General features: G+C 39.1%; 2 protein-coding genes across 2 annotated transcripts; one reads left to right on the top strand and one right to left on the bottom strand.

The window, feature by feature from the left end:
* Window positions 1-2,480: 2,480 nt before the first annotated feature.
* On the bottom strand, window positions 2,481-4,058 carry MELLADRAFT_104318 (uncharacterized protein; the record flags this gene model as incomplete). The annotated part of the gene is made up of 3 exons (XM_007407355.1): window positions 2,481-2,887; window positions 3,026-3,358; window positions 3,539-4,058. The coding sequence occupies 3 exons, from the start codon at window positions 4,056-4,058 to the stop codon at window positions 2,481-2,483; spliced, it is 1,260 nt and encodes a 419-aa protein (XP_007407417.1).
* Window positions 4,059-6,597: 2,539 nt separating this feature from the next.
* On the top strand, window positions 6,598-7,549 carry MELLADRAFT_29718 (uncharacterized protein; the record flags this gene model as incomplete). Its single annotated transcript, XM_007407597.1, has 4 exons — window positions 6,598-6,670; window positions 6,753-6,926; window positions 7,050-7,197; window positions 7,285-7,549. Coding segments are annotated over 4 exons (660 nt in total), but the record flags the coding sequence as incomplete, so codon positions are not given.
* Between the last annotated feature and the right edge of the window lie 6,680 nt (window positions 7,550-14,229).

The following is a 14,229-nucleotide window of genomic DNA, read 5'->3' as shown; positions in this document are numbered from 1 at the left end:
TCCACTTTAACTACTGCTATGAAAGGCGCAACACAGTACGTAGAGGTGATTTATGTATGACTATGAAGGTAGGATGTGTGTAGTAAAATCAAGTGAAGTAATCAAAAGAAAGCTTCTCAGAGTGTTTGTACCGTGGATACTGTTGAGACATTGCGGTGTGGAAGAATTTGAAGAAACAATTTTTTGGATTATTGTAAGATTGTATAAGGAATCCTCTTGAGCTTCAAGTTCTAGAGGTTGATCATAAAGGGTGCAAAGCTCTCATGTAAGCTTTTTCTTGAGATTTGAGAATGCAACTGAATTTGAGGGAATGTTAATAAGGGGGCTCAAGTCAAATTTTTTACGGCCCTTTCGTAAAAAATTGGGGAAAGTTTTTTACGTTACGGTACCGTAAAAACTTTTCCCAATTCGTAAAAAAGGGACGTAAAAATCTCTTTACCGCTTCTCAAATCTCAGTCATAAAACCAATTTTCTTCCGATCTTTTTGTTTTGTTCACATCGGACACTTCACCATGGTTCGGGTTTCACAGCATCAACAAACGATCGAAGAAATTACCCACCTCTACCAAACTACCGAATTCCTAGCCAATGAAGCCCTTATGCAAGAACTCTTCCTGGGAGCTCCAATCATACCATCGATGGGTACGATCTTATACGAAGATGATCAAGAATCAGCCGAGCTATTCGATATCTTATTCAATGAACGAGACGGGCTGAAGACTCTACTTCAAGTACTTCATGACTTACGCTATCATGAAGAACGCCATCGCATTCCTTATGATACTCCCTTCAACATCAACGATCTGCTTCGCTCACGTCGGACTGAGTTTCGGCAAGCTATGAGAACTACCCGAGGTGGCTTTGATGCGCTACTTGAAAAGATATCACCCCATCCTATCTTCATATCACCCACCAATAATCCTCAACCACCAATCAATAAACAACTAGCCATCACCTTGGAACGCTTAGGAAGTTGTGGGAATGGAGCTTCCATTGGACGCTTTGCTCGAAATTTCAAGTCATCGATTGGCGGTATCATCAATTGTACTCGTAGATGCCTGTTGGCCATCAAAGAAAAATGTGCTCATTACCTCCAATGGCCCGGTCCCAAACGACGCCAGGAAATCTCCCAAGTCATGGCACTCGAAGGTTTCCCTGGATGTGTTGGATTCATCGATGGAACAACCTTCCCTATGTATCGAAGACCTGGTTACGATGGTGAAACTTTTTTTGATCGAAAGAAACAATACTCGATCAACTGTCAGGTTGTTTGTGATTGCGACCGTCGAATCACAGCTTTTTACACGGGGTGGCCTGGCTCATGTCATGACAATCGCATGTACTCACTTATGAGCCTTTACAAGAATCCCAATCGATGGTTGAGCCCAGGTGAGAACTTGATTTACACATCTTCACTTTGTCTTTTATTTCCTTTCACAGTACTGACAATCGATTCATTTTAGATCAATACATTTTAGCTGACTCGGCCTACCAAATCAGCAATACACTTGTTTCAACTTACAAAGGCAATGCAGCAGATGTCCCACGAAATTCTGAATTCAACCTCTACGCAGCACAGGCTCGGGTGAGAAACGAGCACTCCATTGGAATCTTGAAAGGTCGGTTTGCATCATTGCAAGACATGCGATTGCAATTGAATGTAAAAGAAGATATGGAGTTCTTTCTCGACTGGATTCATGTCTGTATCTTACTTCATAACATGTTAGCTCAATTAGGGGATGCTTGGGAAGAAGAGTATCAAGATGACACCGAAGAACAAATTGATGAGATGGCAGTGATGCGTTTAGATGTTGATATAGGGGCAGAAAATAGTGATGCTGGTAATCTAAGAAGAGAACTTGTGCGTGATTATGCTGTAGCTTTTAATGATAGTGAATGAATTATAGTGTTTCATTTTCAAATACTGGTGTATCTGATCAACACGGAAAAATTATAGTGTACATCTTATTGTTTCTGTTTGACTCAACAAACTCCACTTAAGCTTTGTATACTTTTTTGTTATGTTTGGACTCGCATCTTTTAATGATCATTGTGTCATTTATTGATTACTCTTTGTCAATATCAAAAACTAACAAAAAGAAATACATAGTATGATTACCTCCAAACCAACTAAGAAATGTTCATTTGCATAGAAAAAATTACAAATCGTTTTTGAATCAGATCTACAAGTCTCTAGCTTTGAAGACATACAAAAGAAATCAGACTGTCATACAATACATTTTGCTTGGTTGAGTAACAAATACTGCTGAATTAAAATTTGCTCGCTCATTTTTGAATGAGGCTTTTTCTTTGAAATCTCGAATTTCTAATTTACATAATAATTTTGTTCTTCTATAATTGAGGGACCGGATTTTAGGATAAGAGTAAAGCCTGATGATGATCACAAAAGAGATGTGATTGTCAGACAAATGTGCATCAAAGTCAAATCTGTAGAATAAGAACTTACTTTGGCTGATCTATCAAGTGGTAGGAAACATCAATTCGATGTATGCCTTAGTATCTTCAATTGACATCCCATCTTTACGACACTCCTTTACTGCCTCTCGTTGTTCTCTTCTTTTGTCTTCAGCTGATTTAGCTGAAGCAAGCTTCAAATCACAATCACATTGAGCTTCAGCGACCCGAGCTTCGCGTTCCAAGTCATCTCGCTTTATCTGAGCCATCCGGGCGGTTTCCAAGTCAAATTTCTCTCTTTCCCAAACGATTTTCTGTTTTTCTTTAAGTTCTTCTTCTATTTCTTTTTCTTTCATCTTTTCATTATAAAATTGCATTGTCGATGTTTGAGCCTGCATCATTGCATTCGCCACTGGCTTCTTACGTCGAACATCATCTTCATTCACGGGTGGCAAGGGTTTTAATGGTCGATCTGCAACAGCCTTTGAAGCCTTTGAAGCCTTTTCAGTTTTTCGGGTTTTCGGTTTTGGAGTGGATCAAGACTGTAGGTCAGGTTCTTCTTCGATTTCTTCCTCTGAAAGATCAATCGGGGATTGTAAGTTGGCCTTACGCTTGATGCTTTGGCGAGGAGGTAGAGCTTGTTGATCAGGCTGTATGTAAATTGGCTCCTTGATCTCATTTGAAAAGTCAGGTGAATTGGCGTGTAAGAAGTCTTGAAGGTTATCGGGGTGTTGTTGAGTTTCATCGTCTTCATCATCAAATTCCTTCAAAGAGGGTACAGGCGATTCAATCTCATTTTCAACATCTTCGAGCTCTTCAATATGTGCTGCCTTTCTCAAAATTTCAGTTGATGACAATATGTTTTCATCTTCATGTTCAGATGATTCCTCAGAGTCCTCATCATCCAAGCCCGCCTCTAAATCCATGCTATCGCGGATTGCACCTGGAGCCACGTTCGCCTTTTCACCAAATATTTTGTTCAATCTAAAGAACATCGGACACTGACTTTCTTGTTTTATTTCAATTGTAACATAACCATCAAGCAAGTCCTTCTTAGTTAAACCCTCACCAGTGTTCCTGTCCCAGTAATTTCGAGTTTCAATGTATTTAGTTTTGATTGTACCCCACCGTTTGCCAAGTGCACTACCATCAAGTGATAGCTTGTTTGAAGAATGTCTACCGTTTGCTCGAAGTCGATCATTATGTGAACTATTGACTAGAGTAGCAAAGATATTCCAGTGTGCCTTGCGACTTAAACCTCCCACTTTTGTTTTTGACCCAGCACCCATGAGATTTCTTTGATTAGACTCGTTTGAGATATAGTCAAGTACAAACTCGAGATCTTCTCGATCAAATCTTGCGCTATAGTTTGACGGGGTTGGCTGTGATAGACTTAGGTCAACCGCATTGGCTTTTTTCTTCGGAATCGTGCTAGTTTTTGGAGTAGGTCGACTAGTACTGGCCAAGACAACAGCAGTTTGTTTCTTCGGAATCGTGCTAGTTTTTGGAGTAGGTCGACTAGTACTGGCCAAGACAACAGTAGCTTGTTTCTTCGGAATCGTGCTAGGTTTCGGAGTAGGTTGACTGGTACTACTTGGATCTGCAGTTCCTTGTTCATTCTCATTTGCGACGATTTCTTTCATGATCTGTTTAGTTTTTCAAATATGATATTGGGTTATAGGTGTTCCAGGGGCGAGGTGAAGTAGCTCAGTACATTGCTGGTTGATCTCGGCTAGGCTGCGTCGAACCATCTTTGGTTGATTTTCTGAGACAAGTATAAAACAGATGGCTCGTGAAGTGGTCAAGAGGGATGGTGGTCAAGGAAGATGATGGTCAAGAGACCCATCTTATCTCATTTCAACTCTGGGTACCCGAAGGACCAGCTCGGATCTCCTTCTGAGCGTAAATTTACGCAAATTTACGGCTTAAAATAATTTGGGACATCGTATAACATTTCCCAAATTCATAAAATTTTGCGTAAATTTTATGAATTTGGGAAATGTTTTTTACGACAGAAGTTGTAAAAAAATTTGACTTGAGCCCCCCTAATATGAATTTTTGAAAGAATTGGTTTAAATTGAACTACTGCTGGTCACCCAAGACTGAGAGAATTTCCTGATCACAGTCATTGGGAAATTCCTTGATAGAATTGTATCAACTTGAGGGGCAAGAGAAGAAAGTTCATGTGTTTTGTCTTTATGGTTTATAACAGGTTTATAAGAGTTGGAAATGTATTATGAAATAAAGTGATTTGAATGAAACTATAGTTTTTTGATGAAATGATCCCAAGTGAAGAATCGAAGGAAAATAGTAAACAGTTCAACTTAATCGAAATCAACACTGCGGAGTAAATTAAACCAATCGAAAGAAAGAAAGAAAGAAAGAAAGATATCAAAAGGAAGATCAGGATCAAGTTAATGATTAAAATATCTTGAAGGAAAGTAAAAATACGATTGAAAGGAAGATCAAGAAGTTAAAAAGACGAAAAAGAAGAGAAAGTTAAAAAAAATGAAAGACGATTCAAACGATCAAAACCATCAAAACCATCAAAACCATCAAGAGTGAGTAAAACATTCACTATCTTTCTTTCTTTACCATTCATCAAAAGAAAACTAACAAAATACTATTTACCTTCACAGTCAATTCGAACTTAACCATCATCACAATACCAACTCAACTCAACCAACACATCCACAACATCAGCAACATCAGCAACATCAGCAAAGACAACAGCAACAACAACAACAACAACAACAACAACAACAGCAACATCATCAACAACAGCAGCAGCAACAACAACATCAACAGCAGCAGCAACATCAACATCATCAACATCAACAACAACAACATTCACAGCAAATCTTACAACAACAACAATTTCTACAACAACCACAGCAAATACTACATCATCAACAACAGCAGCAAATTCTACAACAACAACGACAACAACAACAACAACAACACTACCAACAGCAGCAGCAGCAGCAGCAACCACAACAACTCCAACATCAACAGAATCAAAGACAGATCACCTCAACAGAATTACCTAGAATACCTGGTTTCGATCCCGTAGCTATCCATGAAATATCTCAAATCTTACGTCAATCTAATAACAATCCACATTCGGTTCGTCTCTCACCAGCTCAAATCAACCTTTGGAGTCAATATCGATCAAAGTGTGAGAGTCCTTCTTTCAATTCATCAAGTACATCTCAACCTAAAGAACCCATACAACATCCATCACAACCACCTCAACCTTCAACATTTCATCAACAGCAACAATATAACCCAAGAATTGCTAATCCTCAAATCTCAAATCTCAATCGATCATCATTCAATCTTGGAAATCATCAAATTCCTAATGAAAATCGAATTCATCCTAATCACAATGGAATCAATCCCAATGGACAACCCAATCAACCTTATGAGAATCGATCATCCAACTTTCATCCTGCTGGAATTCAAATCAATCATGACAATCGATCATCTCTTAACCCAAACATCAATAACATCAATCCTAACGCAATCAATGAAACCCGATCAGCTTCCACCATCTACAACCTCCCGCCTCGATCAGCCAGTCCATTCACACCACCACCACCACCTATTCACAATGGTCACCATTCTCACTCACCTCCACATCATCCTAATCCTAATGAAACTATTACTGCCAATAGTACTCTTCATGATCTTCCTTCACCTCCTAAAACCTCAACTCATCCATCCGATCTACAATTATCATCATCATCACTTAACAAATTGCCGGAATCTTTGATGAGACCTTCTAGTTTTTCACGACCTCCCAATCGATTACCAGTTAGCTCTAGTTTTACTAAATTAGAAGATCTCCCACCTGGCCAAACATCACTACCTAAGCTCACTCCTATCGAACAAATTAAACTTACTCAATGGGTCAAGGCTGATCATCGATTTGAAGTTGAAGCTTTGAATGATCGAAACATGAGACGAAATCAATTACAAGAAATCGTTAAGGATGCTGCCACGATTAATCGACAAGATTGGATAGGAGAACGAACATCAAAACCCATGATGAATTCTAGGTATAAGATTCGAATGCCGATCGAGGACGAACGTGAGAAATCGATGGGAAAGAGAAAAGGTAGAGATCGATTGAAATTAAACAAAGATCAAATCAAACTTGTCTCTGAACGCGAGGAGCTCTTGGTACCTATTAGACTTGAACTTGAACATGAGCATTGGAAGTTGAGGGACACTTTTACTTGGAATCTCAAAGGTATGCTTCAATCTCTCTCTTTTGACCGACTGATATCACAACACTGACCTAAATTTATCTCTCTTTGCTGTGGTTGGATGAGTAGAACCAGTGGTAACACCTGAACAGTTTGCTTCACATCTGTGTGAGGATCTGATATTGCCAACACAGCATTTTTTACCTTTGATCGCAACTGCTATCAAAGAACAATTAGAGGACTATAAAATACATGCAAACTTCCATCAACACCAGTCAACAAAACAAAATGAAGACAAAAGTTGGTGGTCAATTTGGCGAGAGAATCCAAAACGTGTCAAACTTGATCATACACCAGCCATTCAGATGAATGGCGATGAAGATGAAGAAGAACGTGATGAAGATGAAGACGAAGTGAATGAAGAACTTCGAATTGTGATTAATCTTGATATCATTTCAGGTTCAGTTCATTTATCAGATCGATTTGAATGGGAAATTAGTGAACCTAATAACTCACCTGAAGAATTCGCTGAGATTTATATCAACGACTTGGGTCTATCTGGAGAATTCAAGTACGTACCTTCAAGAGGGTCTTGATTGACGTTCAATCACTCTCGAAAGATATAGATCTGATGCTTATTCTCTTTGGTCGTCTTCAGAACTGCTGTGGCACATTCGATCCGAGAGCAAATTGAGATCTATGTCAAGTCACTTGCCTTGGTCGAACATGTTCACGGATTACCAGTTCCCAATGATGAATTACGATATGCTTTCTTGACTGGAATTACTGATCCAATGCGAACAGCACCTGTAGCCGATGATCATACACCATTCCTGACACTCTTAACACCTGACGAATTAGATCGACAAGAAAAAGAACATGATCGAGAAGCTAGGCGTAAAAGACGTCAAACTCGTGCTCGTCGTGGAGTCACTTTGCCTGATCGAGATGCACCTAGAACGGCTAGGACGACCGTACCACGTCAAGGGCTGAAAATGGTCATGTCTTATATGGATGAAAATGAAGATACCGTGGTACCCGTACAACCTGTTGCTGAACCTTATCCAATCAAAGAGTCTATCGTCGAGCTACCTGATCCACCTGGTAAGGTATCCTTTTATCCATCTATGTGTAGCTGTTTCCAACTTGCTCTGATCTCATTCCAATTCCTAAATCCCAGAACATCATCCCAGGAAGATCTTGGCAAATTCAAAAGACCATCATTTGGTCGAACCCGTCTCGACCGGAGCGAGTACGCCGATCAAAGGTTCAGGACATCGTGCCTCTCGACGATTACGTGGAGCCACCGCGGATGTGGCACCATCGGTTGCAGATACACCACCCCCCCTTGCCAGTGCATCAACTCCAAAAGCCCTTGCAACCACATCAACGGATCATCAGCCAAGGAAAGAAGATGAGGCATCGAAGAATGAACCGAAAGAGCCAGTCACATTGGCAGGTGGAGCTAAATCGAATCGTCCAACGCGTGGATTCAACTGGGCAGCTCATGGCTTACATGATCCGATGATTAATGGAGTTTGGCATTGTAGTAACTGCGGCTGTCCCGATAATGTGGCAGTTGGTCGAAGAAAAGGACCTGGTGGAAAAGATACTTTGTGTGGTGAATGTGGTCAGTCCCCTTGTCATTTTGACCTAATTTCCATCTTTTCTCTGAAAAATAAACCCGGTACACTCTAACTGACAATTTGTATCCTCAATGAATAGGTCGATATATGCATCGATTTAAAAAGAATCGACCGGCGCTTTGGAATACTTCCGCTGATTATCACACAAGCCTCAAGATTGAAGCTGATAAAGCAAAACAAGCAGTAGCTGATCAAGAACGATTGAGAAAAGGGAAGACTACGAATGGCAATTCAAACAAGCCAACCGATACAAGTGGTAGTGGATTAAGTGCATCCAAAAAACGAAAGAAAGAAGGAACTTCAACTGCAACTGGAACGCCTGCATCTGTCTTGGGCAGACCTAAAAGGGATCGAGCTGGTAGTGGCAGTGTGAAGAGTTCGAGGGAATCATCACCTGTCGTTTTGAGAGAGAAGAGAAGTAAAGCAGGCTTGTTGATGAATAAGAAAGCTAGACTTGATAAGAATAGCTCTTCGTCCTCTTCAACTGCGATATCCAGCAATAAACGAAGACACAATAGGATTGAAGATGACGATGAGGAGGAGGAGGAAGAGGATAAAAAGGAAGAGGAAAGAACAGAACAACAAGGTGAAGGAGGAGATGATGGCTTGGAGGAACTTGTACCCAAGGTTCCACCCGCACGTCCTATCCCTGGTCCACCGCACGTGGCTGTCAAACGTAAAAGTAGAACAGCTATTGGAGCGAGCAAGAATCAAAAGGATGAGGATGAGGACGAGAAAGAGTCTAAAAAGAACATTGAGAATATCAAAACAAGCAAAAAGAATGGCGATGAGGTCATCAAGAATAATGATCGTGAAGAAGAGTCGAAACCGGTCAACACATCACAAGAAGGATCGAAGCCAGTGATAAGTGGTAGTGGTGAAGAGGAGCTTAATAGAAGGGCTAGAAGAGTTGTACCGCCTGATTGGATGATGAGAGAATTAGGAGATATAAGGAATGGGTATCCAAACGATCGAGTGGAGTTGGTACCTAAAATCAAAAAAGATTCACAACATGTAGGATGGAGATTAAAGTGTTGGGATTGTCCTGGAAAGGTAATTTATCGATCATCATCATCATCCAATCAATGAAGGCATAAAATAGACTGATATGATTTTTTTCTTGATATTATAGCTGTACACTGTTGGACCTGACGAGTCGTTTAGTAACTTCGTGGTGCATTTGAAAAACAGGGTTTGTGTTTCTTTTGTTGATTAATTTTCAAACGAGTTAGATTGTGATACGAGATATATAAAATTAATTGTTTTGATTTGTTTCAATCTTTGTAGCAACATCGAACGCACGTTGACGAAAGAATTCAAGCTTCACCTACAACTCCTAACCCAACGGAAAAAGTTCAAACACAACCAACCCCTCAGACCACAAGTAATCGTAGTACTGTAGCACCACCACCACCACCACCACAAGTGACGATGATCAACTCACCAACAGTTTCATCGAAAACTCCTCAGAATGATTCATTACCTTCACCACAGGATGCTTCTGATTCCTTAGCAGCTCCGGTCTCAAACTCATTGCCACCTACACCGGTCGTGCCAAGTTTATCAACCCCACCCCCACCAAACGCTGTGAATCCATTACCACCAACATCTACTATCTCTGCTGCTGCACCACCACCACCGCCGCCATCGATTGTATCTGCAAGCTTATCAGCACCAGTACCATCAACTGGTTCTGCTGGATCATTACCACCACCACCACCGATCTTACAACCCAATCCATTCCATTCTCATCCAAACCATCATCTTCATTCACATCATCATCATCATCATCGACAAAGTTTTCTTCCTAACCCCCCTAACTCTTCTTCACTTGCTCCACCACCTCCTTCTACACTTGTCCATCCTTTACCTAAAAAACCAATGTTATAGAATGAAGAATAGGAAAAAGAAAGAAAGAAAAACATTTAAAACTTCAAATTTTGAAAATCGGATTGTGGAAAGTTATTGTTTTGTCTGTGTCTGTGTGTGCGTGTCACTGTCACTGTGTCTGTGTGTGTTTGCTAGTATGTGTTTTTGTGTGTGTGTGTGTGTATGAATGTTGAAAGATAGAAAAAGAAAGATGTGTGGTGAATTGTGACTTGTTTGCTTGGTATAAATATAAAGTTATAAAGTTATATATATATGATTAGAAATCCATATATAAATGAATGAAAGGTTCTTCTGTGTGTGTTTTTGTTTGTGATTGTGATTGATTGGATCATCTTGAAGATTTTTTTGGGGGGAAAAGAAAAAAGATGAGGAAAATCTGAAGAAAAAATTGATGAAATTAAGGTTGATCTTTGATTTGATTTGATTTGGTTTTACTTTTTGGTTTTACATACATACATAATTGTTTGTTTTTGGTTTTGCAATTATTTTTTCATAAAGGATTGAAATTGAATTTTGTTTGTAGATACTGAAATCAAAAAGAAAAGAAAAAAAGGTTTTTTGGATTGTCTGATTAAATGATTTTTTGTGGACTGGTTTACATCTTGTTTTTTGTGAACATTTGAATCATGCATATGTCTGACATTGTATATACATTCTAACATTCATTAATCAAAGAAACCCAATTGAAAAAATTGTGAAGAGAGGTGACATTTGGTTTCTGTAATAGGCTGTACTTATACTCTCTTTTGATAATGCTATCTTTGTTAATTTTCTTTGTGATTTTGAATGTTTGTTTGAGTTCTGAACTCAAGTCTTTTCAGATTTGAATCCAAAGAAATCATATCAAAACTCAAGAACTACAATTCTTACTTATATCATATGTGGAAAGCACAATGAAGAACTCATAAATATTGAAAGCATCCACAGTGGTGGGCTCCAAATCGGGGCTATTGCCAAATTTGGTGACTGAGCCCCAATTTTTTGGTGCAATGGCGGTCCCTGTCGCCAAATTTTATTGTAGCAGCTTCAAATTTTGAGTTTTGAGCTACAAATTTGGCAACAAAAAGCCGGGCTCCAAATTCCTGCACTTGCTCAATCCCATACCTCACACATGTAAGCCCACGCACACCAATCTCAAAGTGTGTGTAAACACATAGAATGTACACTTTTGAAGCCCATACGACTGCATCCGGATTGATTTGGGGCCCCACCAAATTTGAATTCGTTTGATTTGGAGCCTCAATTTGGAGCCCACCACTGTGGATGCTCTGATGAAGCCAAACAATCAACCTTTTCTCATCTCACCAAATGCTTCAAATTGCAGTACCACATTCATTGTATCTACATCTTCATTCTTTGACAGTGGACACAGTGTAGACATTTTTTTTGATATTTGAACTTTAACTCCAGAGTCCAGATATGTAGAAACACAGGTATTGAAGAAATGACTGTAAAGCTGTATCTCCCCACAATCATAGCCCTGGTATGTGATGTATTGGATCTTTGACACTCAGTCTTAAGGGCTGGAATCCATGTCTTTGATTAGCTGACAATATAAGAAGCCTAAAAATAAATAAACATATACTGATTTTGCTGAAAGTGAGCTGATGTAGAATGTGTTGAATTGGTTGTTCAGAACAAGTTTGATGCCCAATATGTGAGGTTTGAATCACTGGTATGTAGGAGATCTATATGAAGATCTTTTTGATTTGACTTGGGAATGAGGTCTGATCATTTATCATACATATTCACTTTGACTCTTCTCTCTACAATTAGTCAGAAAATCCTTTTACAAAAACATTTTTAATCAAAAAAAACACAATGAAGTTTTAACTGTCACTCAACAAGATGATACATCTCAGTACATAATTGTTTGGTGGGGAGGTTGTGTATCTTAAATCACATGGCTACATCTATGAACACAATTTTACAAGTTGAAGAAAGTCCATCAAATACTGAGTTGTCACTCAACTCTTTTGCACAAGCACACAAGGCACAAATCCAGTGGCAAACATCAGAAAACCATAGACAATCAAAAGCTGCAGGAAAATTATGAGGTCTGGGGCTCTCAATCACTTGATGATTATCTTCCAAAACAGCCTCACAAATTATGTGATGGACAAAATTGGATGCAGGATATATATCTCTTGGGCCACAAACTACAACACATTTTCCTGTCAATCTAACAGGCAATCAAGAAGAATCCACAATGAGTGAATTTGAGATGGAAAGGCTAAGCTCAAGGAACCACCTCAGTTTAGATTTGTTAAGTTCTCAAGGGTTGAAGATGTGTGATAGATTTTGTGTTTCACAAAACAGACCTCCTAAAAAGGCAAGGGCAGGAGAGCCTCTAGGAATAAATCCTAATGAAGATAGCTGGAGATTAACACCCAATTTTCTGATAATGTTTCCCACCCCTCCAAAACAGATAGAATCACAGAACCAGAAACATAGACATCAATATGAGTCTGGACCAAGGGAGGAATTGAACAATATTCTTGAAATGAAGTATACTTCTGGCCACATGATTATACAGCAGGGATTGATATACAAAACTTTTACTCACACACTCCTGACAAAATGTTTTCATAAGCTTCCACTCATTTCACACTGAAAACAATTGAAATCAGGTACAGGCATTAAGAAAATCTTCAAATTATCTTACTTTGAAAAAATCAAATCAGATAAGTGCTTCCGGAAAAGATACAACACATCAGTCACGGCTGGCAGAGTAAATGTGTTGTATCTTTTCCAGAAGCACTTGTACACCAGTTACACCACTTCCATCTCTACATTTGTTTTATCTTACAATCCAAACTTGAGGGTCTGAAAAATGGTCAAAAAGACAATAGTGTCATCTTCAAAACCTATTGCAAGTGGTCTGTCAAAGCACAGACAATTTGTGATCAGGAGACACTAGCCCACTTCATTTTGTGGCATACAGAATTAATATACCATATCTTACAAATGATTCCAATGGTAAAATCCTCACAAGGCATCCTAATTCAAACAAAATGGATATATAGCTACAGCTTTGAAAGTATCAACTCTGGCCAAGATGTTTCATATGTTGGAGTCTGACTTTGACAGTCTTACACAGAAATCAAGGAGTGGGGATGTCCTAGAGCGGCATGTCTATGAAACTTTTGAAAGAGACTATGTATAAACTTGTTTATCTAACCAGAAATACTAATCAGAACATGCATGTAAAGTGTCTGAATTCATTCAATTTTGGGAAATGGACTTCATGGAAACAATGAACTTCCTGTAGACTTCTCAATCAGAGAACACTGGGTATTCACTTTCCATACTCAAGGCCTTCTCTTGTGTATTTCTTTTTTTTTTCAGGAAAATAAATGCTAGATCATGTATGTATACATTGTTCTCTGAATTCCTTTATTGAAATGCAGAAGACAATTTTTTTTGTAAATTTTTGGCAACCATCCAGAGCTTCAGAACTTGAGAGATTTAAAGACACAAAAAAGAAGAGAAAAGGATATGTTGTGATTAGAGATTGAGTTGGGGTTTTCATGTTAATGTTGATATTCTTGACATAATGTGTTCATTAGATTCTTGTAGAAGTACTCAGTACCCAATGGTGCTCAACTCACATCCAACTTTGTTGTGGAACTTGAAGGTATCCCAAGACAATTTCAGTCAGAATGGGAGAAGAGTTCAAGCAATGTCACATTATGTGACCAGAGGATACCTCACACAAAAAACAGGGGTCTCATCATTCATTACATCTGATCATACATTTGATGTCATGAAAGAACTGGTTGAAGTATGTCATAGAATCTTTGGAATATACTTCATGTTAGAGCTTCATATCACCACCCTCAAAACCAGTTTGTTTTGTGTTCAGGGTTAAGTGATGTGAGAGCTGTGTGTCAATCATCTGTTGGAAAGGGGTGTGAGAGGTTCCTTAATGTAGATATGTGTTGTATGTCTCCTCAAGTCATGTGATATTTCACCTGAGTTCATGTGGTGAGCGGGGCGTGAAACCAGGGGCTGGCCTTTTAGGCCCAATTTTGGGGCTGGCATGCCAACATTAGGGTTAGGTCTAT

Source organism: Melampsora larici-populina, assembly GCF_000204055.1.
Source record: "Melampsora larici-populina 98AG31 unplaced genomic scaffold MELLAscaffold_9, whole genome shotgun sequence".
NCBI lineage: Eukaryota > Fungi > Basidiomycota > Pucciniomycetes > Pucciniales > Melampsoraceae > Melampsora > Melampsora laricis-populina.
The sequence above is the reverse complement of the archived record's forward strand: the minus strand, read 5'-3'. Positions and strand labels throughout refer to the sequence as shown.